Source organism: Parus major, unplaced genomic scaffold (genome assembly GCF_001522545.3).
Source record: "Parus major isolate Abel unplaced genomic scaffold, Parus_major1.1 Scaffold258, whole genome shotgun sequence".
In the NCBI taxonomy this organism is placed as follows: Eukaryota; Metazoa; Chordata; class Aves; order Passeriformes; family Paridae; genus Parus; species Parus major.
In genome coordinates, this window is record NW_015379266.1 from 221,595 (window position 1) to 246,594 (window position 25,000).

A 25,000-nucleotide genomic window follows, 5' to 3' on the forward strand; every position below is an offset into this window, starting at 1 on the left:
TTTTAATGATTCTCCTAATGTCATGGAAAAAAGCAAAGTTCACTGTAAGGGTTCTAAAGGCTGCTTTTCTGTGACACCAGACTGTGTCCTACAGGGTAATAATCAGAATCCTGAGGGAAACATGGCTGTGCACTGACCAGAGGGAACAGTAAGGGACTTCATGCTTATGCCACTGACATGCTAATTAGTGGATATTAATTACTCCTAACTTCTGTGAATTAATCACCTTTTACACTTACACGTGGTTCAAGCACTTTTTCCTTGCTGAGACCAAGAACCTTCACACCTGCTCAATTTTCAGGGTTAGAAACAACACATTTGTTTGGAGAGAGGATAGCCAAGATTATATTGTCTAGTTCATGGGGATTAGTCACTAATATTTACTGCCAGATTTTTGATGTCATTTAAATTGCAGTCAGTTGAAAATCCGGTAGGTAACTGGTAATATGAACTCTCTGGGTAAAAAAATCAAGAACACAGGATTTTGTTTGCATTCTGGAATTCTGCACAACGATTTGATTAGAGGGAAAGCCAGAACTCCAGCACTATTGGCTGCAAACGTCTGGTCAGAGCTGCCAATCCTCATTCAATTTAGGAGCAGAACAAAAGGCAAGAAGAGTTCTGGGCAGCTCCAAGCTCCCAGGAAACCTCTGCAGGAGCCTGGGAAAGGAGCAGAGGCTGCCAGGTCCCACATCAGCTCCGTGGAGAATGGAGCTGCTGCTGCCAAGAGGCAGCTCTGCATTCTTCCTTCCTTCTTTCCTTCCCTCCCTCCCTCCCTGCATCTGTTGGGGCTGCACCTGGCACACAGGAGGAGCTGGGTGATGGCACCTGGCACACAGGAGGAGCTGGGTGATGGCACCTGGCACACAGGAGGAGCTGGGTGATGGCACCTGGCACACAGGAGGAGCAGGGTGATGGCCCCAGGGAGCAGGGTGATGGCACCTGGCACACAGGAGGAGCTGGGTGATGGCACCTGGCACACAGGAGGAGCTGGGTGATGGCACCTGCCTGCTCAGACCCTCTGGAACTCGCTGCTGGAGACACAAACACTGCCCTGCTCAGCACTGGGGACACGTCCCATGCACTCCTGGCAGGGCCAGGCAACCACTGTGGCTTTTCAGAGATGAGGTCCTGCAGCACCCACCCAGTGGGGAAGAGGAGGAGTTCACACTCTTCCTACAGGCTGCTGAGAGCTGGGCAGTTAGTAAATGCATGGAATGCACAGGAATTTGCAAGCTTAGAGTGCAACCCAAGCCCCTGCAGACACCCTTCTCTCCCTCCCCTTTTAACAACCTCAGCTAGAGGACAACAGAACACCCAAACTCCAGCACAATGCAATTCCCTAAGGAAAAACACTGAGGTTTACTGGGGGATGGCAAGAGCAGATTGAGCCCAGCTCTCTCACTAAACATAAAGCAGGTTTGCTTTCCTTGAAGACATTTGCATTGGGGGGCTGCTGCAAGGCCAAAATGATATTAAAAAATGGTGACATCAGACCAAAACAAATCTCTAAGACCAGTTCCCACAGTGAAATGGTTCCCAGAAGGTTTTCCCTACTCAGCCAGTGTGCCATTCCTCACATTTGCAAACAACAATAAAAACTGTATTTCACTCGCTCAGTTAAGATCAGGAATTTTTATGCAGTGAATTAAAAATGTGTAATGGACCTCAAATAGTATCACCACAAATTAATTGATTACTGAAAACCTCTTTTTCATACTTCATGTTTTACTAAACCCTTTCAGAAACTGCTGATATCCAGCTTCACACATCAGAGACAAGGCAACCGCTCGAAAATGGAAATGTAATTTATTTCACTATGCAATTTTTATGCACAGAGCGGACTCACAGAAGTATATTTAGGCCTTGGATAACATCCAAGCTAATAATTAATTATATTTTAAACTACTTGCAGTGTAATTCCCAATATTTCCCATTTTACCTGTTCTTTCCACAGCACTCAGTGCAATTTTCATTTTATTTCAACAACTCGTCTCATTCCTTTGCCTTCAGCTCTGGAAGCTTCTCCCAAACACCCTTTTCACTTTTTCATTCCTTTCAGAGACAAAAACCTGGCTGGTCATCATGCTGGTTTAATTAATTTATTTTTCTGTACATAACTGCTGACTTTTGGAAGCTCCCAATGTCATCCTGGTAGATGAAAAGAGGGATAAAAGCATGGGACTTCAGAAGAAGAGATGCAGTAATATATTTCACAATGAGATTTCATCTGGAAAGTAACTAATCAGGGTAGATTTGGCTTTGGAATAGCTGCTGAAGTAAAAACTTCAGTCTGAGAGCAGAACTTCTGTTTATGTGTACAAAACATGAACGTTCTGAAACTCATCATTACTTGACAGCTTTTCTCAAACAGCTGAACAGCACAAAAAGCAATCAACACTCTCTGGTTTCTTATCTGTAATTTTCTGTGGCTAGATCTGCACCAAGGCAGCTCTGGCTGGCAGCTGCAGCGTTAAACTCGTGTCAGCATTTCCAGTATAAATTCCCCACTTTGGAGATTGCTGTGTACCCAAACTCACATATGGATTTGCCATGCAGGAGCAAAGAGATTATTGCTGCTCTTTTGAAAAGTGATACTATTTCCATCTCTGCTGCTCAAAGTTTTATTCTGGTTTCTTCACAGAGAAATACCAACAGATACAGTTTTCAGGGAGAAAAAAATGCCTGACACAAAGTTCAGAATCCCAGGGAGCTCTGGGAATGTGGAGGGATGAGGTAGAGCCAGCACTGCCAGCTATTGACTCTGAAAACTTGACTAAAAACTACAGATGGGTTTCCTAATTCTGCAGGCTAATCGACACTACTTGCCATGAATTATTTGTCCTCCACCAACAGGGGGGGAAAAAAAAGCAAAATTTATTCAGGTCCTGCCTTGCAATGCAGCTCCTGCCCTGGCCAGGTTTGAATGTGCCACCTCCCCAGTGCTTCAGGACCCACCTGCAAGCTGATGGACACCAAGGGGGCAGGTGACTTCTCACTGGGGAGAGAACTGATTTTGTCCTCAACAGAAAAGTTAAAGAGACCCAAGGAATGGAATTCATCACCCTCTACCTGCAGCTGTCAACAAAGTCCTTATCTGCAGAGAGCAGAGGCTTTCCAGGTGACCATCTGCACTCCCTGCAGAGCAAGTGGAGAGCCAGGAAATTCATTTGAACCATTTAAACCTCCAGCTAAGGGCACGTGAATGATTTCCTAGAAATGCCTGTTGGAGCCCAGGTAGCAACCCCTGAAGAAGGACTGCAAACTCAGACATGTGCAGCCCAGAAGGAAAAGCAGCTCTGGGGAGAAGGCAGCCTCTGGAAGGTGCCCTCACCTCCCACCTGAGAATGCCAGAGAGCCCCTGAGCTGTACCAGTCCAGCTGGCCTGAAAGGGACACCCTGACAGAAGGAAGACCTGGAGTGCTGTATCCAGGTCAGGGTCCTCAAAAGAAAGAATGAAAGCAAAGAAAGAATGAAAGAAAGATGTGCAGCTGTTGGAGTGGGCCCAGAGGAGCCCACAGCTCCTGGAGCCCCTCTGCTCTGTTCTGCAGCCAGGCTGGGGCTGTTCACCTGGAAAGGAGAAGGCTCCAGAGAGAGCTCAGAGCCCCTTCCAGTGCCCTAAGAGTGCCTACAGAAGGGTGGGAAAGCAACTTTTTGCAGAGGCATAAGTGACAGAGCAAGGGTGGGGGAATGGTTTTAAAAGGGGAGAGCTCTAGAGGAGATATTATGGAGAAATTCTCTACTCAGAGGGAGTGAGACAGGCACAGGGTGCCCAGGGAAGCTGTGGCTGCCCCACCCCTGGAAGTGTCCAAGGTCAGGTCAGACAGGGCTTGGAGCTACCTGGGATAGTGGGAGGTGTCCCTGCCATGGCAGGATGAACTTGAAAATCCCTCCAAACCCAAATCATCCTGATTCTGTGCAAGTCTCCAATACCTGCTCTGCTTTCAGTCCACAAGTCAGATCCTAATGGAGTAACTGCTGCTTCCAGTATCATCTACATGGAAATGGGCCAGGCAGGCAAGCAGTGAGATACAAGGAACAGGATTTGTCCCATTTTTGTTCATTTATTCTTTGGACTTGGCAGACATTTAGACTTGGGGTTCAGGAACTACACGTGAACCCAAACCCACTCAAGCCCTAAGGATGTACCAGCATCTCTGGACACCAGGAAATGAAAGATTTAAATGAAGAGCTGAACACTGCTGGTGACTGAGCACAGGACTGGCACAGGCAAGAAGTGCAACACTAGAGAGGAAAACCAAGATCCCTCCCTGAACTGTATTAACACCACATAACACTCATGTCTGGTCATGCTGATTTGAAGGGGTGAAAATCCCTTTTTGTTTTAATGAAATAATGAAGATTCTCACCAGTTTTCCTTGTGCTGATCAGCAATACACAAAGCACTTGATACCTTGTAACAACTCAGGAGAGAGCCAGAGCTTACTCTGAAACATCGATGTTTATTTATTTTTAATTACACTGTTCACTTTATGGGCTCAAGTAGAAAAACAGAGTGATAGCTTGGAACTGAATTTCATACCCACCAAAATGTATCTCCAATTTTGCAAATGACACTGCTGAAAAACTTGAACAATGTTGTTCCTTCCCTGTCCTTTCAACTGTCCCCAGAGGCAGCACTTTACAAGTGAAGGCTGCCTCACCACTGCATTCAGATGAGCCATGGGGTGGGACTGCTTGTTTGGGAATTCTTCTTTCCCAACCCACTGGAGCAGGGACAGACCAGAAGTTGGAAACACATGGATAAGGACAGAGAATGCTGTGCCAAGGCTTCCACAGCATTGTGCATATCTTGGAGCACAGCATGGCAGAAGCCTGAGCCCCACACCAGGCTACCAGGAAACACCAAGGTGTAGGGTGAGCTATTGGGCACGTTTTCCCCTTGATTTGCTAATGTGAGAGATGGTGTGTCATGATCACATCCCTTTCCTGACAGCTCCTGACTCCATCCACAGCTGGTGGGTCAGCTAGGCAGCCTTTTCTGCAGGAAGAGTCTGAATGTGTTCCTGAATAGAACTTCCTGCAGAGCTGATGTCAATCACAGTCCAGCCAAGGCAGAAACCCTGCAGGAGGCTTTCCCTGTGCAAGAAAGGTCTATGGAAGTGCTGAGCTCTTTAGACAGACATTTCTAGTCCTGGATAGGGCAGAAACACACATCTTTTCTCTAGATAACATTAGCTATACTGTGTGAGTAACATATTATACTGGACACCAGGAAACTGTCCCCAGCAGCTCCTCCAAGGCCATCAGCAAACCCACTGACCTGCTTTCTCTGAGGCCAAACTCACAAATAAACAAACCCCAACATGAATAAACTGATTCCACTCACAGGGCTCACAATGAGATAGAAAAGAGGATGGTTCCAAGGTTTTAAACTTGCTTTGTAGTAGTAATTTTCTGCATGGATTGCTATCCATTCTTTCCAAAACTTTGCCCCAGTGGAAATCTTTTCCAAACCACAGGATGTCACAAAGGTACAAAAGAGTTACCAGCAACCTTTCTGTGCTGAAGGGGTGTCACTGAAACCAAGAAAAATGGGGAGTAGAATGAAAGGACTAAGGAAGCATCCAGCCCCTCTAGAAAAATAAAGTGTCAAAATCCACTGTGCATTAAAATACATTATGATGTGACTGAAAAAGAGAAAGTGTTTTTCCTCATCTCCATTGCAGCCATGTAATTGTCAGTGGCTAATTACCAATTTTAGAGAAGGATTCCATCCAGCAAACACAGCCTTTCCCCTGCACAGCTTTGTTAGGAGCAGTTGGCTCTGCTATGGGTGATAAAAATGACCCCTGACCACCACTGACACATCTCAAGTCAAGCAAGGCATGTCTGGGGGTGGCACAGCCCTTGGGAGTGGCAGAGCCTGGCAGCAGCACTTGCAGTACCTTGATTCCCCTGAGTTCCACATTCCTCAGATGAACTTTTTAACCACTTCTACGGAGTCTGTGTGAAAGCCATCATGTGCATTGCACGTGTTCACCCAGCCCTGCTTCCGCTTTGACAGAAAGTGTTGCCAGAGCAGAGTTTTAGGCAGAGTTCAGGCACTCAGTCCCTGCTTTGCCGTGTGGTAGCTGGGATGAAGCTGCCACCTTTGGTGCCCCCATGCACCCTGCAATGCAGCACTCTGCCCTTTGTGACTGCTCAGCTGCTGTCACCAGAGGATCCCAGGATGGGGTGGGCTGCAAGGGATTGTCTTGTTCCAACCCTCTGCCATGGGCAGGGACACCTTCCACTGGAGGAAGATCCCCTTCCCCTTATCTGAGCTTGTTCTTTTTGGTTTCTGCATCCCAATCCCAGCTGGCATCTTCAGAGCACAAATAGAGTCTCTGTACTTCAGTAACAATATTTATTCTGAAATGATTTCTGAGAGAGGAAGAGCTGAGCTGTGAGAAATGCAGGCTTGCAGAACCCAGAGGTGCCACTTCTGTTTGTTTACTAAATATATTTCAGTCCTACTGCTGCAACACTTTCCTAGGGCACGCTGTATTTTGCTCACAAAGATGCCTTTGTCAGCTCTCTCCAACAGCTGTCCAGTACATTTTTGAAGTGTTTCCCACAAATCCAGCTCTGCCCCCAGTGATAAACAACAGCAGAATGTGCACAGACATTCTATTGCACGGCATATAATATCAGAGCAGGCAAAAGAATCTGCAACGAGGCTTCCAAATAAAATTTTTCACAGTTTGACATGAGCTCAGCCTCTACTTAATATTTCACTCTGTCTGGTAATGGAAGACATCCTGCCTGCCCCAAAGCACTTGTCTAAAAGAGCAGATATTTGAAAGGTCACAACCACTCGGAGCCCCAGGACTGCAGACGCCCGCTCGGATGTTTGCTCTGAGATAAATCAGGCTGCAGCAGCTGCTGCTCCCAGCCCCAGCCCAGGCCCTATATCAATCACATACACATAAACTTCTTGCACTGGGACACACCACAATTACTCTTTTCTTCACACTATTAACTATATAAACCATGGCAACCTCTCCCTTCAGCTCAAGAGATATTTCAGGCACTCCCTTACTCACATCACAGATCTTTCAAACAAACTTCTGTGGGACACATTAAAAATGGCACCTTAACAAGGAATGTTCTGTGGTTAAAAAATGCAACAAAACTTGCACCAAAACACTTCCATTCCCCACACTTCCCACGGCATCCTGCCCAGTCCATCACCTCTACCCACAGTATTTCCGGATTTACTACAAAGTGGAGAAACACCAAAAAAGGGTTAAGTTTCAATCAGTTCTTTTCCTTTGAGAGTTTCTGCCCTGCAGGATTGCAGCACCATGAGGGCTGAGCACCTCTGAGCCTGCCTCGATCCATTCCTCACGGTCCCTCCAACCGAGAGCACAGAGGAAACAATTTCCTCGTTCTCCTCCTCTGGGAACACTGCAGCATGTCTTTGGGAGGGAAATTGTTACCACAGGGGGGGATGAAAGCAGGGATTTGGAGGGAGAGGTCCTTTGGGAAAATGAGAACTGCTGCACAGACCCCAGGGCACATCTCTGCAATCCTCTGCTGCCTCTGTGCTAGGTGTGACATCCCACAGCACCCTGAAGAACTGGGCATGGTGGGCCAACAGGAACAGCTCATCTTGGAAAGGGGAATAAAGGGAAAGGGAAAAACAGAAATACTTTTTTCTGCTCCCTTATGAGTCCTGGAACCAAACCTGTACCAGCAAGGGATTTCTTTTTATTTCACTCTTTGAAGGTTGGAAACACAGGGAGCTCACAAGCCTTTCCACAGGAAAGCTGCAGAGTCACCCCTGGCCTTGCTGCAGGGAGCAGCTGTCCCTGTGCAGCATTTCAGTGCCTGAGGGAGAGCACAGGAGCCATGGAGCCTGAAATCTCCTCAGTGACCATGCCACAGCTGGAGCCAGAGCTCGCTAAGCTAAATACAGCAGCCCTGAGCTGGGAACTCGAGTGGGCCGTGTTGGATTGCACAGCAAAGCAATTTAAGCAAATGACTAATCTAAACCCTTCGGTTCTGTTCCTACTTTGGGCTGCGAAAAAGTAGCTGAAAAACATCAATCCTCACCTGCTGTAACAAAGCAAACCCAGAAGATTAACTTTGCCATCCTAACGCCAAATCAAGGCAAATCCAAACAACGAGAGTGTTTACTGCGCTGTGCCGAGCCACTTGCACTTGGATCAGGACTTGCAGCATACAAAAAGCATGACGTGTTTTTCACTTCCAGAAGAAGGAAAGAGAAATTACTGTAACAAAGGTTGTTTTTTCCCCAGACTTCTTGGTACCTTAACTGAGTATTTGAAAATCTCCTGATTGAAATTACCCTAAGATTCCCACAGCCTTAACAACTACTTCATTACAATACAGATTTTAAAAGTGTGTAGAGGTACACGTGTGCCCACTACACTTAGTGACACAGCATTTGTTTTTAAAACCAGAGTGCACAAAGAGTTCTTCATGCAGCAAGATCTCAGCCAACTAAACTAACAGGAACATAACATTTGCTATTTAAATGCTGTGATTTTAAAAAAATCTTTCCAGCTGACGTAACAGCGAATTAAGACACATGTGACAGTAAGATCTGAAAATATTAGCCTGGATGTAACCATGACCGAGAGCAAAGTTACACTTTGAGATCAGAAATGGAGGCGATCGGTAGCTGGCTCCACAGAAAGGCAGAACATTCCACACTAACAATGGAAGTGCTGCAGTTGGCTCCAGCCTGGCAGGCTCTGGAAGGCACTCCGTGTTTTGCCAGCGCACGTACTTTAGCAGCATCATACTTACTGCGGGGCCGGCTGCCGTGGGGCCGGGGGTGCTGCTGGCCTCCTTACCAATGGCCTGACTTTGTTCTTCAGGCCCACGTGTGACCAGAATCCTGAAGTGCTGCTGCCTCATGTTTTGATCCGGTCTGATTTTAAACAAGCATCCCTGCCCTTGAGGCATCCGCTCTACCGAATTGCTTCTCGGTATTTCTGCCCTGCTCCTGCTGTTTCCAGGCAGTTCCGAATTCAGCCCTTCACCTGCGGGGTTAATTCCCTCTGCTGGTGGCTGGACAGGGTAGGAAGTACTCCTTTCCAGCCGGATCCGAGGGTACCTGACCAATCTGTCCCCTTTTGTTCCGGTAAAGCCGAAGTTACCCCCGCCTCCCGCGCCTGCACCGCTCGTCTGTGGCTGCTGCAACTGGAGAACAAAGAACTTTTTCCCTGAATTTGCTGACAGATCTGGCACATGCTGCAAGGACCAGCGTCGGGGTTCAGGGCTGGGAGCATTATTTGGAGCCTCAGGACCAAAGGGAAGTAGAGTAACTTGAGGCACGTCTGCGCTTGAGGCCCGGTGCTGAATCCTCACACCGCTTATGTTCAAAGCCGAAGCTGCTTCACCTGCTCCTTCTCTCTGGGCAGGCAGCAGAGCCTCCTCGCCCTGCTTATTACTCGGAACCCTACAAAATATTGTACGGTTACAGCAGACAGTTCCATCCGTCTGCTGCCCCAACTCTTCCGGCAGCCCGGGTGAAGAACTTCCAGGAGTGGCCTGTGCAGCGCTGGGAGAAGAGCGGCTTTCAGCAGAGGATGCGAAACGCTCCCTCAGGTCTGTGAATTTACAGAGAGGCGTCTCCTCCGGAGACTCCAGGGCCGCGCACTCGGCGCAGCCGTCGGCGCCTTTGCGCTGCAGCGAGATCTGCACGGATGAGCTCCTGGTGGGGCGCGTGTCGAGGCCGTTCAGCAGCTGCGGGATGAACATGGATGTGCTCCTTTTCAAGGAGCCCGCCTCGTGCAGATCTCCATCGGCGCCGTAATCCGCTCCGTGCCGCGAGAACGCGTGAGGGCTGCTTCTTCTCGGCAAGGTGTGGAACGCCATGAAAAAGTCATCTTCTCTCTCCCGGCCAAGGATCTCCGACTCGGGGGCTGTGTTGCTTCTCCCAGAGCCGAAATGAAACCGCAGCCGATGGGCCATGGTTTTACAGAGAGAAGAAAAGGAGAGGGAGAACAGCAACAATTCAGGCACTGCCAGAAGTTAAAAACCAAAGACATAAACTCCTAGAAAAAGTGTCCCATCTGCCAAACGGTTAGCACTGCAGCCCTGGGAGCGACAGATAGCAGAAATAGCCCAAGTGGCAAGCAGCATTCCAGGCATGATTGGGCAGGAGCAGTCAGCGCTCCTACACACATGGTGACATAGGGTAGGATGGTGGGAGTCACGTGGCCTGGTTCCCCCTCTCCAATGTAAGTGTGTCAGGAGTTTGTTTTTTCCTTTTCTTTTTTTTTTTTATGCCAGCAAGAGCCTGAAACAGCACCTTCCCAGCTGCTCCTTTTCCATCAGGGAGGAGCGGCCCCAGCGGGAGAGCTCTCGCAGCTGACCGAGGCAGCGAATACACTCAGCACTGCTACAAATCTCAACCACATCAGATTCACAGGGCACACTCCGAGAAAGCACTCACAGAAAAATCTAACTACAACACAACCACTTCCATTTTGTCTTAAAAGTTTAAGTCAACACCACATGCAAATGAGGAAAATTCTTTCAAGCGTAACATTTTGGTGTGTTACAGCCCTGGGCTGTTATGGCAGAACAGTAATAAATACAACATGGTTATGCTTTCCATTTTAACCGTGCTCAAAACACAATTAAGCAACAAACTCTTCCCTTTAAAAAGCCTCAACAGCAATGTAACCTGCACACCCCTCTGAGTAACTACAAATTACAAACCAAGCAATCGTACACGTGGCAAAGATCTCTCACACAGTAAAAGCAGCAGAACCGTGCAGGACAGCAGGACACAAAGCTCCTTTTCCAGATTTACCAGGCAGCACAGGTGAGGGAAAAGCAGAGCTGGGTGTCTCATGTGTGTTTGTACCGATTTGTCCTGCACAGAACTGCCTGCCCCTGGCTGGCCTCCAGCGAGGGACTGGGCAACGCCACCAGGCGTGGTTCTGCCAGCATGGAGTACAGTTACACCCTCTGACAGCCAGAGGAGCTCAGGAGAGGGACAGGCAGACAGGATACACCAGGATGTGAACAACCACCCTAGATCAGAGCTCTGCTACAACCCTGAGGGCACTCGCACACTTCTCAGCACGCAGCAGAAAAGATTCTCTGGGTAACCAGAAGTGCAGCTCCATCTCAGGGCCTGGGCAGCTGTTCCCTGGAGGAACTGGAAAGCCTCAGTCTTGTCAACAGCTCTGAAAACCTGGATGTGGCGGGTCAGTCCTCTGCCTGGACATCTGAACTCTGCTTGCAAGCAGTTCGCTTTCAAAAGCCAGAAAATTGCCAATCCCAAGAGTAACGGCAGCTCAAACTGATCAAACTGCCAGCAGCCAATCCCACTTTGTTTTATGTGGATCATGAGACACAACAGAAATGTGAATAGCCAAAAATGGTCCTGGAGGTCGCCTTGTAGAAACACCAGTGTTGTTATTATTTGATCTTCTTTTTCAGCTAAAACATATTACTCAAGAACACGGTCTCTGCACCCAAAATGAAGCTGCATCTATCACATCCACTCTGTTGAGCTTGGGGAATAGAAAGGCAAGGACACCTGCAGAGACAGGGTGCACTTTGATAATTTGGGAACAAGAAGAAGGAACAAAGTCCTTCCAAGGAAAGCCATTTAAGTATTGACAATAAGTATGTGAGAGTACAGCCAAAATAATCAGTTCAGTGTCTCCTCATTCTAGAAACAGAACCTGATGGAAACCTGCTACTCCAACCCCCCCAAAGCAGTCACCTTGCCACAGACCTCCTGCAAGGAAAGCCATGGCTCCAAATCCCAGCTGTTGCCTTGGCCAGGAGGTTCCAAGCCCAAGGACAGACTGACTTTGGAGGCAGGAGCAGAAGAACACACACAAATCAGTTCAACAAACAAAACTGTGACACTGCCAGGGTAAGGCCAATACTGCACACCCAAAGTTGAAAATCCAAAGCAGTATGTCTGAAATGAAGATCCCCAATCTGTCATTTCCCAGCTGTCACTCCATGGGAGTTTTTTCTGTAACCCACCTCCCTGCTCCTGTGGCACCTTTGCATTCCAATGGCATGTGGCAGTTTGAATGGTGCAAGTGGTCATCATGATAATTATAAACAAATAAATATGCTCCTGGTCAGCCCAGTGTAGAGGCACAGTGCCACTGCTTCACCAATTCACATCCCCCTGAGCAATTCAGCCATTCAGCTGCCAAGTCCTCTTTCTCCCCAGATTACAGCTTGGGTGGTTTCCTTTGCTCTTTGTTTATTGGCAAGAAAGAAGGAAAGAACCTGTTTGTTGAAGACAGATGCTTCTACACTGTCTTTTTTTACTAAAAGTATCTTCACAACTCTGATCCTAATTCTCAGAAAGGAAACAGGGTTAGTAAAGACTGTACTGCCCCCAGCCCAGACAAAGTTAATTCCTGACCTCACAAATGGAGAGATGGTGTTACAATATTCAAAAAGCAACCCCCCCAAGAGCCATCCTCCAGTGTGCCACTGCACTGGTGTGTTTAACCCCGGATGGACAGAGGGACACTGTCACTTTTCCCACCCATGGAACCACAACAGGAGCCAGCAGCAATCAGGTGCTGAAAGCCTCCTCCAGAAGAGCTTTGTATCAGTCAAATGCAGGCAAAGACCAAAGCCACTGACAACATGTGAGCATTGTGAGCAGAGAACTGAAACCCAACAGAGCATCGTTCTGCCATGAGCTCAAACCTTCACACACACCCCGTGTGCACAAGGGGAAGCTCTGGTAACCACCTCCAAACACGACACAGAAGCACTGAAGGACTGGAAAGGGACACTAAAATCATCAGGGACTCAAGCAGCTGCTTTATCAGCAACTGAAAAGGTCAGGACTTTATTGGTTTGAAGTGGAGAGGCCTGCAGAAGGACAGAGAGAGGGTTTCCCTGTCAGAGGGATGGGTGAGGAGGACTGTTTTGGTCTGACCCAGAAGGGCACTGCTTTAGTGCCCTTTTAGCCCAAACTCAAATGGTTTTTATGCATCTGTTTGTGTTTCTTGGCACACTCACTGAAACAACAGACTCAAGACACCTTTAAGTTGTGTTGTATTTCTATCAGCTGTGGCACACAGAGCCTTGAGGTCAGTGTAACACAACCAAGACAAGCACTCACCAGTCTGTTCTCATCAAACACCTCAAACAGGAGCCGATGGTTGGTTGGGTTTACCTGTGAGAAAATGCAAATGTCACTGCACGTTCAGCAGCTGGACAATAACAATATCTGGGTACTGGCTCAGGCAGCAATCAAACCAAGGTAAAGAGGACAGGACTAACAGGTCTGATGTCAATCTTTACTCAAACTGGAGCACCAGAACCTTACAGCAACTGGCCAGAGCCTGGCAGGTGACAGGAGAGCTTTTATTTGCAGTGCTCAGTTACTGCATTTCCCTGGCACAGGACCCCTGGACACACTGCCAGGGATCCCTGACTGACTGATTGATTTGTGAGGAGCAAATTCTGCATTTTCTTCAGAATTTCCCACTCTCAGGTATATTTCTGACTGTCCATGGCTCAGCAAGTCTAGCCCATTTAGCACACACACCCTTGGAACACCCAGCAGAAGTCTCCCCAACACCTGCAAACAGCAAATAGACCTCCAGGAAATCATTTACTTAACCTGAAGCAGAAAGACTGCCAGCAGTTAAAAGGACAAAAACAAACATAAGAAGAACTCTGTCAGAAAGACAAAGCAGCTGCTATTACAGAACAACAAGCTCTACAGTGTTTGATACATTTTTTCAGAAAAGCTTTGCAAGCCAGGTTACTATGACCAACATGTCTAATTAAGAAAATTGAGAAGTAATATACCACAATGCACTAATAATTCTGTGGAACATCTGGAGATGGACATCCCAGTTTTGAGAAAATCAGAGAACTATGACACACAAAATAGGGTCTAAATTACTTTATAGATCCTGTTATTGCTGAGGACACTCAAGATGTTTTAACAGCAGTGTGAACTACAGCAGAGGTTTTGCAGCAGTGTTGTGCACTCCCTTTTCCTGAGATTTGAGATGTGTATTGCCCAGAGAAGCTGTGTGGTGCATGTGTCCCAACAAGCATTCCCATGCTGAGGGACATTCAGTGCTCCACACTGCAGTGGTGGCACTGCTCTCCCCAGCTCCTCATCCAGCACAACTCCAACAATCTGCCACATCTGCCCTTGGGCACTGCTGCTTGAACCCCCTGGAGTCCTGAACCTCACCTGCCTTTGTGAAAGCCACAGCCACACTAGAGCTGCTCTTTGGAAAATGATTGTCTGCAAAGGAGTAACAAAGTCACTGCCCTTCACGTTTATGGAATGGCAGGTGGGGAACAGTTTCCAAGTAACCAATTCCTGCTGGGCATTCCAACCCCACAGATACAATACCAAGTGCATGGGGCAAGCAGGGCTTTGAAGTAAATATATAAACAACAGTCAGAAAACAAGATCAGCTGTGCAGGTTCTAATAATGACCACAAATAAAGGGAAACTTACTCTGAAGTAAAACTCTTCGTTCCATTTAGGGTTCAGGGTCTGTAAAGGAAAGAACAATATTTACATATTAACTTTATGTTCTCTGGTGTGCAATTATAACAACCTACATGCAAGTGACAGTTTTAAATAAAATAAAAGAGGAAGAAAAGCATGTAATAATAGAAATTAAAAAATACATTGCCATCTAGAAATTCTCTATTGAGTAAACCAAACGTGGGAGGATATTTGAGTCATGATGATCCTAAAATAAACATTAAATATAAATAGAATTTCATGATTAAAAGACAAATCATTGAGAACCTATAGAAATAAAACCTAAAGACATTTAATTCTCAAGACTCATTTAAACCCAGATGAAAAAAAAGTATTTTTTAAACACAAAGGTAACTTTAGGCCTACTAAAACATGCTCAGATTTATACTGTGAAACTAACAGAAAAATACTTTAAAAACCAAAAGAAAAGGTTCTTCCTTGGAATAGGTAAGATAATCTTCCAATCTCCTCCCAGCCCAAGGATTTTAATTTTAACAACCTGACTGAAATGCACAGAGTAAATGTGCATATAGACTGCAAGCTGAAGTAAGCTCAAGCATGACATAATAAAGTGATAAAAAAAGAGATGAGAACTACAAACAGTAATTTGGGGAATTCAAGCTTGGGGAAGTATAAAAACAATTGGACAAGATGTCCAATGTTTTTGTGCTCATGCCAAATCATTCCCTCATGCTCTCACACAGCAGAGATTTACGGGCAGAGCTGACAGGAAAAATTGGCTTTACACCCACGACAATTCTGTTCTAGCAGAGAAGGGGAATCTTGGCTGTTTATCTTACTCCTTGCTATGGATCCTACAGATTCCTCATGTGCAGGACATGGGGGCTGACTATACTGCAGCCTTCCACAAACTGGGAGCACAGGACCCCATGGCACAGCAGGAACCTCCTCAAAGAAAAGACCACCCTAAAGGGCAGGAGAAGCAGTGAGAGGAAGGGATGGGCTCCTGGGCACAGAGAAACTTCCAGCTTTTTCCCCTCAAGGAGCACAATGTATGCAGCAAAAACTAAGCTAAAATGAAGCAGGAAGGAAAACAATGTTACATTTTAAACACTTGGGTTCATCAAATGCTACTGCTGCTGGCAAGAGAGGGTACACACATTTCACCAAACTCAGCACTGCCTTAACAATGGTTTGGAGGGCACCACTGCCCATTGATAATCCAGTAATTCCAAATGCTGCTTAACCACAGAGTTCAGGGAAATGTGAGGGATGAAGCAGCAGAGTCTTTGATAAATGCCTGGTAACTCACAGAAATTTCTTCCACCTTTACAGTTCCCACTCTTCCTGGGCTGAGTTCTAAAGGAAACATTGGAGTGCCAGCAAAGGAGAAGGAATTGCAGCAATAGCTCCACACATGAGCAGGGAAAAAACACAAAAACTCAACCTGAAGGAGAGCTACATCCCAAGGAGGGCAAGTGCTCCACACATGGAGAACTGCCAGGAGTGAAGCTGAGCTAGAGCTTCCCTGGGTGCTCAAACCCTCCAGCAAAGGAGGACATGGAGAGAAATGGTGCTGGAGCTCAATGGGGAGACCAGACATGCTCAGAGATGGAAAACTGTTTTTAATATTCCATAAGGGAAAGGCAGAAGTCTTTGGAGCTCAGCACAGTCAAGGTGAAGAAACTGAAGAAACTGGATAATCTTCACCTGAACTTTTGAATTCCAGCAGGAATTTAAAGAACACACTGAGCATGTTACAGGATTGGAAGGCAGCAAACAGCAAATCCAGCTTTCCCTGCTTCAGAGAGAACCTTTTCAGCAGGGCATTCCAAACACAGCTCCCAAACAAAGTACAAAGCATTAATCACACCTTACAGCTGGATTAACTATGGAGGGAGATAAATGGAAACAAAAAGCCTCAGGAACTCAAGCCAGGTAGGCATGCCACATGAAGCTGACATTTTCTGGTAACTTTATTTTCTCAGAGTGAGAAAACAATGTGCATTTAACCCCTTTGGCTGCAATGAAGCACAAACAGGCACAGTCCAGCTGTGATCTGAGCCAGCTCATGGAAAAGGAGAACAAAAAGGGGACACTGCAGCTCCTTCTGCTTTCCCAAAAGCACTCCTGCAAGGCAGTGCTGCACAAAGTTCCTCATTCAACTGAGGAACACAGAAACGAGGAGAAAAATGAGAAATTTCTCAAGGGTTCCCACAGAGCTGCAGGAGGTAAATGCCAGTCAGTCATTCCTCAGATCAACTCTATTTGGGATTTTTCTATTAATGATTTGAGCTCAAAATTGAGATATGATAATGATGTTTGCTATTTACAAAATAGAGAGAAGACTGCAACTTGCACAGGGAGAACTCTGCCCTGAGATGAAATTTAACAATTCAAAGCAGAAATTACCAACTAGAACTTTCCAACACATGAGCTAATACCACTCTTCCAGAAATGTCTGAGAATGTCTGGGCTTTGATTGACAGTGAGAAAAAACAGTGAGAAAGGCAGATGCAGTCCTGGGAATGAAACAAGCACCAAAGGCTAATCAGAAAGTCTTGGAAAATTCTTTTTCCACATCAAACATGTCCTGGTTCTGGGACAAGTTCTGCTTGGATCCTCCACACCTCCAGGATTCCACACCGGTGTTCTTATGACACCCAATGTCCTGATTTTAGAAGTGCATCATTCCAGTTGGTGTTTTCAATAACAAAGTTCTCCTCACTATTCTGTTTTGCAGCAATGATTTCAACTGAAGCCCTGTTGATTCTAAACACCTCCATAAAAAATGACAACTCGTTATTTTCCCTTACTTTTCATACAGCTTATGACTATTTTCCTCTCTGCCACCAATACCAGCAAAATAAAAAAATAAATATCCTTACAAAATCTTAGGGTCCTGATAGTGACAAATATCCATTGGTGGAATTTTGTTTTTATGAGCTGAAATTGAGAAATGAAATAAAACCCAATTTTGGTTCTAATTAAAAACATAAGAAATCCCAGGCTTCTCTTACAGCATATCTTCTGTCATCTGGTTATTTTTAATTCCCATATTAGGAAAATATTTCAGAAATTAAAATTTTGAACACAGTGACCATTCTTGTTAAAAGTCAGATAAATTATAATTGAAGCAGAATTTCTCAGTCCTTTATTTCAGCCATGTCTCTCAACGAGATATGACTTTGAAAAAAGAACCTGTGAATGGTGCAGTGGGATTTGATAAGCCAAGCTTTAGGGAACAATATCAACAAGACAGGTGTTGTCTCCAGGCCAGCAGGACTTGTTCTCTGATTTTGTTTTGGAGAAAACCACATTATACAGCTGCTACATATGTACAGAACAGTTTTAATTACTGCTGCATTATGTTATACAACTGTGTTCTTAATCCTTCCAAAGCCATGGAATTAAAGAGTATGTACGTACCTTTTTGATAGTTTTTGTCTGCACAAGGGCGAGTTCTCTGTTCTCATCTGCTACATACAGGGAAAGTTTCACATATGGGTCACTGCAAAAGAAGACAGCAGGTTCAGTGGCCTCCAGCTGTGCAGCCAAGAGCACTGCAGAAGGAATTTAGCACTCAACTGGGCAAAACAGCACCTCCAAACACTTCTAGTGGAATTGGCCCCAGTGAAAGCTCCAAACTCTACTGAGCAGCTGACACAGTGAAAATGAGTGTTTGCATGTGCTCAGTTAAACCCTGCCCAGAACAGCAGAGCTCATTCATTCCCTGCAGCTCTGGCCCTGCTCCCACCCAGCTCCTGCCCACAGCACGCCCCTGGCACTCCATTAAAACCAGAGACTGCCTGCAAGCAAGCCCTGGAGCCTGACAGGGGTGCAACAGGAAGCATCTGAAGCAGTGGTTATAATTGTTTTGGACCATAAATCCAAGCTGCACAGTATCAGCAGTGATTCAGACAGGGCAGAGAACAACCTGCTCTAGTGGGAGCTGCTCCTGCCCACGGCAGACGCTGGAACTGGAGCCTCTTTAAGGCCCTTCCAACACAAACCATTCCAGGTTCTGTGCTCCAAACTGGGACAAGGAGCATCCTGCAGGAACAGGTGAACTACACACAGGTACAATGTGAGTGGAACTGGAGCAGAGCCTCTGCTTAAGGGAGGAAAAGGGTGCCTGAGTGAAACCAGGACCCTGACCTGCTCTGCTGCTTCCTTCTCAAGGCTGCAGCACACTCAGCTACATGATGATCCGAGCTTTCTTGAAAGCATCAACAAGAGACACTCACAATACCACCAGACACTCAGATTTTCCAACCAAGTCATTCAAATGCTAATACTTTTTGAATTTAAGGAACTATTTCCTTACAGCATCACTACAGAACAATCAGCCCTTGCGTGTTCATTATGCTGGATGCTCCACGTATAAATATAAAATGGCACAAAGGTGGAGACAAGAATAAAAAAGACATCTTATTGGATTGATTATTCCCATCAGTAGGCACACATAAATGCTTCTACTTAAATTGCAATTAAGTTCAGCATTAAGCACCAACGTTTAGAAGAAAGCAAAGCATCATTAGGATTATAAAGAAATGCTGATGCTGCTTTGAATTGTTTGATGAATCGTGCTGATATTTACAGGTATCTTCCCAGAGCTGGGTTATCAATCCAAATTGGGCAATGTTGATTTCAGGAACCCTTAGAAATGCTACTGTTTTTAAGTGCTAAAATACCCTGGATCTATCTTCTGCCTACAGAAAATGAAAACTGTGAAAGTGTCACAGATTATTTTTTCAACCTATTTCTATTTAAAAAAAACTAGAGAATAATTAAGTTTATTACAAATTTCCACAAGGAAATTTTGCTTTTCCTGAAGGGATTACTGACATCTCTACCTGCTCTAAAAGAGGGACAGAGTCAGAGCGAGCTGGGCAGCCAAGCTCTCGGTCCTGGAAGTGAAGCTGGAGTTTACCCAAAGGATTGGATATTTGAGACTGTTTACTTCCATGGCTTTGTTTATTTAAAACAAACCCGTGTGGACAGAGACTGGAGACCAAGGGAAGCTGGCAGTGCCCCGAGCAGAGCTGTGTCCCACAGCCCTGGAGAGCAGCTCTGCACCAGCTCACACAGGAACACAGCACAGAAGGGGCTCCAGCTGAAGGCAACGAGCCACGAGGAATTGAGAGCTCCCTTCCCAGCCCAGCAGGCCAGGGGGAACACAGAGACAATTCCTCACACTGAGTAACACGAGCAGCCCAGGGGGAACACAGAGACAATTCCTCACACTGAGTAACACGAGCTCTTAGAGACTACAATGCACCTGATTAATACTAAAATTCTTACATTTGGAAGTCAGTAAATAAATAGCATTGTAAAGCTTTTAAAAACCCTAGTACCTAGAATCAGGCTCAGATTCCAACAACCAAATAAGCAGTTGAATTTGTAAGTGTCACTAAGTGAGCAGCTCCAGGTGAAATCCATGCTCTGCTGTCTGCTCTGCAGGGAACACAACTGGCACATCCATAGAGACACTGGGAGAATGAAACAAGCTACAGAGGAAAATAACACACACCAGCTGAGACCTCCTGGGAAGCAAACATTGTAATGGAACAAACTGGTGAAGGAATCAGAGAATGGCAAAGAATGGGAGAAGGCAGAGCCCCAGTTAAGAACACAACTACAGCAGCAAAACAAAATAACTGGGATCCCAGAGAACAGACACTACATGTCAAAGCAGCAGTAGAAACACTGAGGGAACTTTACAGTGCTTAATTGCACCCTGAAAACCCAGCTAATAGCAAGTATTCCAGATTATAGTGGCATCTTTGCAAGGGAAAATCAGTACCAACACGGAAGGTCTATTAAACAAAAACATGAAAATCAGTAAAATTGAGGAAAACTTGCAAAAGAATGAAATACTGCACCTGGTCTGTTAAAAGTCACTGGAGAACCAATCCACAAATTGGAATGAAATAGATGCAAAGATAAGCAGTAAAATAGCAGATTCCTGTCTAATGTCTGCAGAGCTGTTAGAGGAAGGAAATCCCGATGGTTCAGGTGACAGGAGACAATAATAAATGAGACACCTGCTGAGAACACAAGAAAAGCCCTAGAAATCAATGGGGTGAGTTTGGACAATGCTCTCAGGCATGTGGTGAGATTTTTGGGATGCTCCTTGCAGGGCCAGGGGCTGGGACTCGATGATCCCGACGGGTCCATTCCAACTCAACATATCCCATGGTTCTATGATTCTAACTTTTGAGCACAGAAAGCAGACTCAGATCAGCCTGGAGCTGCACCTGCCAGATATTCTCACCCCGAAACAGACTGATTAAAAAGAAGGGAGATGGGATTAAAATGAAATAGTGCTTTGTTAATTTTTCCTCAGGCAGACTCACTCATTCCTCAAGGAAGTGCTGTGGATCCCCTTCAGCACTCCTGGAAAGCATCATTCCAAGCAGTGCAGTAATACCTTCACACTGTGCTCTAAAAACAAGTGGAAAATAAATCAGCTCATCCCACAGCTCCTTGTGAACACCAGTCTCAGCCCTGGAGTGCTGATTTGCAGCAGGGTTGAAAAGGGCTGGAGAAGCTTAGGAGTGTGCCACAGGATGAACAGGGATGAAGCCCTTCCAGTCCCAGGGATAACTTCATGGATCTGACATACAGAACTTGCAAGGAAAACTCTCTGCAGAGGCCACTCAGGAGAAGTTCTGGGTTTGCCTGGGGAAGAGGATAAAGGATTCAATGTGGAAATGTCACAAAACAGAAAGCTACAAGTAGAAAACTTGCTCTACATCAATTTTGACACTTAGTACCAGTGCTAAAACGCCATCTCAATGAAAGCTGCAGCACAACAAATGGATAGCCATGGACTGCTAGGAAGCTGCTAACACAGGAAACATCCAAGAGGAATCTAGAGGTGTTCTGGTGGAATCACTGCAATAAAAATGGAGAAAGGAGATGGATAAAGCCTGGGGACACTACAGATGGCCAGCCCAAGACTCAAACAGCATTGCATGCACAGGGACACGACAGACAGACTGACAGACAGACAGACAGACTGACAGACAGACAGACAGACTGACAGACAGACAGCCTCCCAGTGCAGCAAGGCCACTGTCCCCAACAGGTGACCAGACTGCAGCTGCAGGGCATAATAAACCTACACCTAGGGCAACAAAGAGCATTTCAAAGGACCAAGTCATGCTTAAAAGAGAAATGAGCTCAGTCACCATCACACCAGTGACTGCAGATGAAGGGGAGCTGATTTGTGAGCACCTAAATGCTCCTTGCTACCAAGATCAAAAATGATTAAAAGCACTAAATCTCATCTCTCCAAACATCAGCACCTGCCAAGGTCAGGAGAACCTTGAAGCTGATAAGAGTTCTCTGGAGATTAAAAGGGAATCCTAAGAAAACAATGCTAACAATGGAAGTTACATTAATCATAATCACAACTTAGTACACATAGAGCTGGGCAGAACAACAGCCATCAAAACAGTCTGAAGTCTTAAGAAATCCTTTTCCCGACCTCTGGAATCCCTCAGACATCCAGAATTAGCTATTTGCCATGGTTTTGCCAACTTGCAGTATTTGGCATTTTCTTAAAGCTGAAGCAACTGTAGATTTTATGTAATTTTCATCTTTCATTTGAATCTCAGCATGAGAAGGCAAGCTTCCAGCTCCTTTTCTGGAGGACAACAAAAGCACTGATGACTCAAAAACTCCAGTGAAAAATCTCAAGGAAGATCAGCCTCCTTTAAAAATCTCATTACTTTGGAGCAGTGTGAAATTGGGGCCCATGAACAGTGTCCCATTTGTCCCTGGAATCCCATTTGCTCTATACTTTTGAAACAGTTTTGAAAGCAAGTCTCAAAACTAGCTTCTGCCTGTGACATGATGTATTATTTACTTATTTTAAGCTCCAAAAGAAGGGGGTGGAGAGCACAGGCACATGTGAAAGAACAATGGAACTACTAAGGCCTACATGGCTCTATTTTTATTTTAAAAGCTGAAACCGCCTCCCCACATATAAAATTTAGTAACACTTGTTATGCAAGTGCGTGAATGCCAGGCTTGTCACATGCAGGCAAACTCTGCATTTCAAAATAGCCCGACTGCTTTCCTTTGGAACAGTCTTGCACAAGGTAATTTTGCTTCTGTAAGAAACACAGAACCATTCCCTTTGTGCTGCCCCTTTTCTGCCTGACACATGTGAGAGAACAGCTCCTGGAATTCTGGCTACAGAAGTGCTGGCACGCTCCAACATGAAGGCAGAGAAGCCTCTTCCTCAAAGCCACGTCCCAGTCTGATCCTTTCCCTGGTCTTGAGGGGAGCAGTGTTTGGCTGTGGGTTGATCTTCATCCATCCCCTCACTCCATCCAAGCTCCTGCACTCTCCTCGGTGCAGGCAGACACACAACAACCTCCTCATTAAACCCTTCAGCACATGTCTCCCTGTACTCCCGAGCCAGGGAGGCTGAACGTTTCAACAGTCCCCAAAATGATCACCTTCAGATTTGTGTCCAGAAGAGCAGAAGAGCTCAGGTCACCTCCTGCCCACGGGCCTGGGATGGCCAAGGGCTCTGGCTCTGCCTGGCTCGGGGATGCTCCCCATGGACACTGCTACACCTGCAGGCTGCAGCAGGAAATGTGCTTTTACAGACAACACACCTTCACCACTTCCAAATTCACATCACCAACATACACCATCTGCACAAACACTCCTCTCAAGGAGTCTCCACAAAACTACAGGAGCCCCTGGGATAGCAGCTAACATCAGGGCTGAAAAGCAGGTTAAGCTCGGCAAGAGGAAATTCCATGCACCTGAAAATGTTTTTCAGAATCATTTAAACACACTTAGAGAAACTCAGTCTGTGCATGCACTTAGGGGAGCTTAAAAAGTTTTAAAATTCCAATGTTTTGCTTAGTCACTTTTAGATTCTGAGATCGTTTTAAAATTCCAATGTTTTGCTTAGTCACTTTTAGATTCAAAGAGATGAGGGAAACAAACCCTCAAAATATGCATCATTAAAGAAGATTAGATTATAATGAGATACTTCTGACCAAGTTTGATGGAGAGCAGTAAAAACAATGTTCTAAGGCAGAACCTCTTACAGTCACTATCATTTTATCCCAATTCCCCCAGTGACTTCCCCATTCCTGCACAGTAAGAAGGGAGAAGCACAATAAGAATACACAGCAATTAACTGTTAGCAATGCTCCAGAGCACGCTGGCTGTGTTTGCTCCCTGGTTTTATTTTAGCACTTCTGAGTTTCATCTTTCTCCCTGAACTGAGTAACATCCATTAAGAGTTTTTCTCCAAGAGAAGGAAGATTTTGACCTCACAGTCATCCAAGTCTCGTGTCCTGTGACTAAAGCAAAGCACAAAGTGTCCAATCACACAAGGATAAAGGAACATCAGCTTCTGAAAAGAAAACAAAACCTTACCTTACCCTTCACCACAAAGCCAAACTTGCAGTCCGTTGTGCCTAAGCATCCCAAAATCTCACTCCTCCATAGCAAATCCCAGAGTCATTTTACAGACCTCCCATTTCCCTTCTAGTGTTTTATTTCACAAGGAAAAGCTCACACCACTTCTGACTCTACAAGAAACGCAGCAAGGCTTTACCAAGGAGCTGCTAGAGATAATGACTCACAGCACAGACAGCTGAGAAGTGCCTGTGGGTGAAAAAAGGAGTTAAAAATTATACCTCAAACCCCACCTCCAGTGTCTCCACCTTCCTTTACCACGTTACGTTCTAATAAAGGGTAACGAGATGGATTCCTTTGGTATTCTTGCTCTCTTGGAAGTCTCCCAGAGCATAAAGAATATTTTAATCTTCCAAAACAGATGGAAGTGTAAATATGGGGTTTTTTCCTCCCCGAGGCCATTTCTTTTGCAAAGGTTAAATGAATGCTCTAACAGAACATGCATACATCAGCCCCTGGAGCTGATGTATGCATAGATCTTCCTATGCCATTTCACACTCCCAAAATATCTTAACAAGTTCCAAAATCCAGCGGGGGTGGGGGAGGAGAGAGAGAACTCCATGACACCTGGCTTTTGCAAGAGAAAAGCCCAGCACAGTAGTTCTGCCTTAAATACTTAAGACAAAAAGGTTTTCCTTAGATGATTTTATTGACATGCCCCTTTTTTCAAGGTACCAGATTCAGGTAAACTCAGATCACGTTACATGTCAGGCAGATGGGAAAGCTGAGGAGCTGAATACAGAATCTTCCTTTCTTAAGTAACCAGAAACATTTTATGTTTCTGTATTTGTACAAAGAAATTTTTCACTGAGCACTTATGTGATGAGAATTATTTTTTTACTATGACATTATAACCGTCAGGAATTATTACCAAGCCATTAAGCAGCAAACTCCACATCCTTGAATAAGCAGCATTTCTCCAGCTACAGCTGCTGGAATATCCACCCAGTGCATCCTACAGAAGGTAAGTGCAGGAATGGGTGAAAACCTGAGTGGCCGGGAAGCCCTCAGGTACCTCAGGCTGCGCTGGAAGCTGCAGAAACTCTCTGGGGCCCTCTGCTGCCAGCAGAGCCCTGGGTGAGA

The 25,000-nt window shown here is 45.7% G+C and overlaps 1 protein-coding gene across 5 annotated transcripts in view; it reads right to left on the reverse strand.

Moving 5' to 3' along the window:
• The window catches only part of NEDD4L (NEDD4 like E3 ubiquitin protein ligase), a 91,116-nt gene that overhangs the window by 36,265 nt on the left and 29,851 nt on the right, over positions 1 to 25,000 (reverse strand). For 2 of the 5 annotated variants that reach the window (XM_015615776.2, XM_015615775.3), the window contains exons 3-5: positions 17,891 to 17,972; positions 14,468 to 14,506; positions 13,103 to 13,156 (exon numbers count right to left, since the gene is read on the reverse strand). In XM_015615776.2, the coding sequence (XP_015471262.1) occupies positions 13,103 to 13,156; positions 14,468 to 14,506; positions 17,891 to 17,972 (175 nt within the window). Of the gene's footprint in view, positions 1 to 8,781; positions 13,083 to 13,102; positions 13,157 to 14,467; positions 14,507 to 17,890; positions 17,973 to 25,000 lie in introns of those variants that run through there. The other 3 variants (XM_015615773.3, XM_015615772.3, XM_015615771.3) reach the window with 2 other exon arrangements.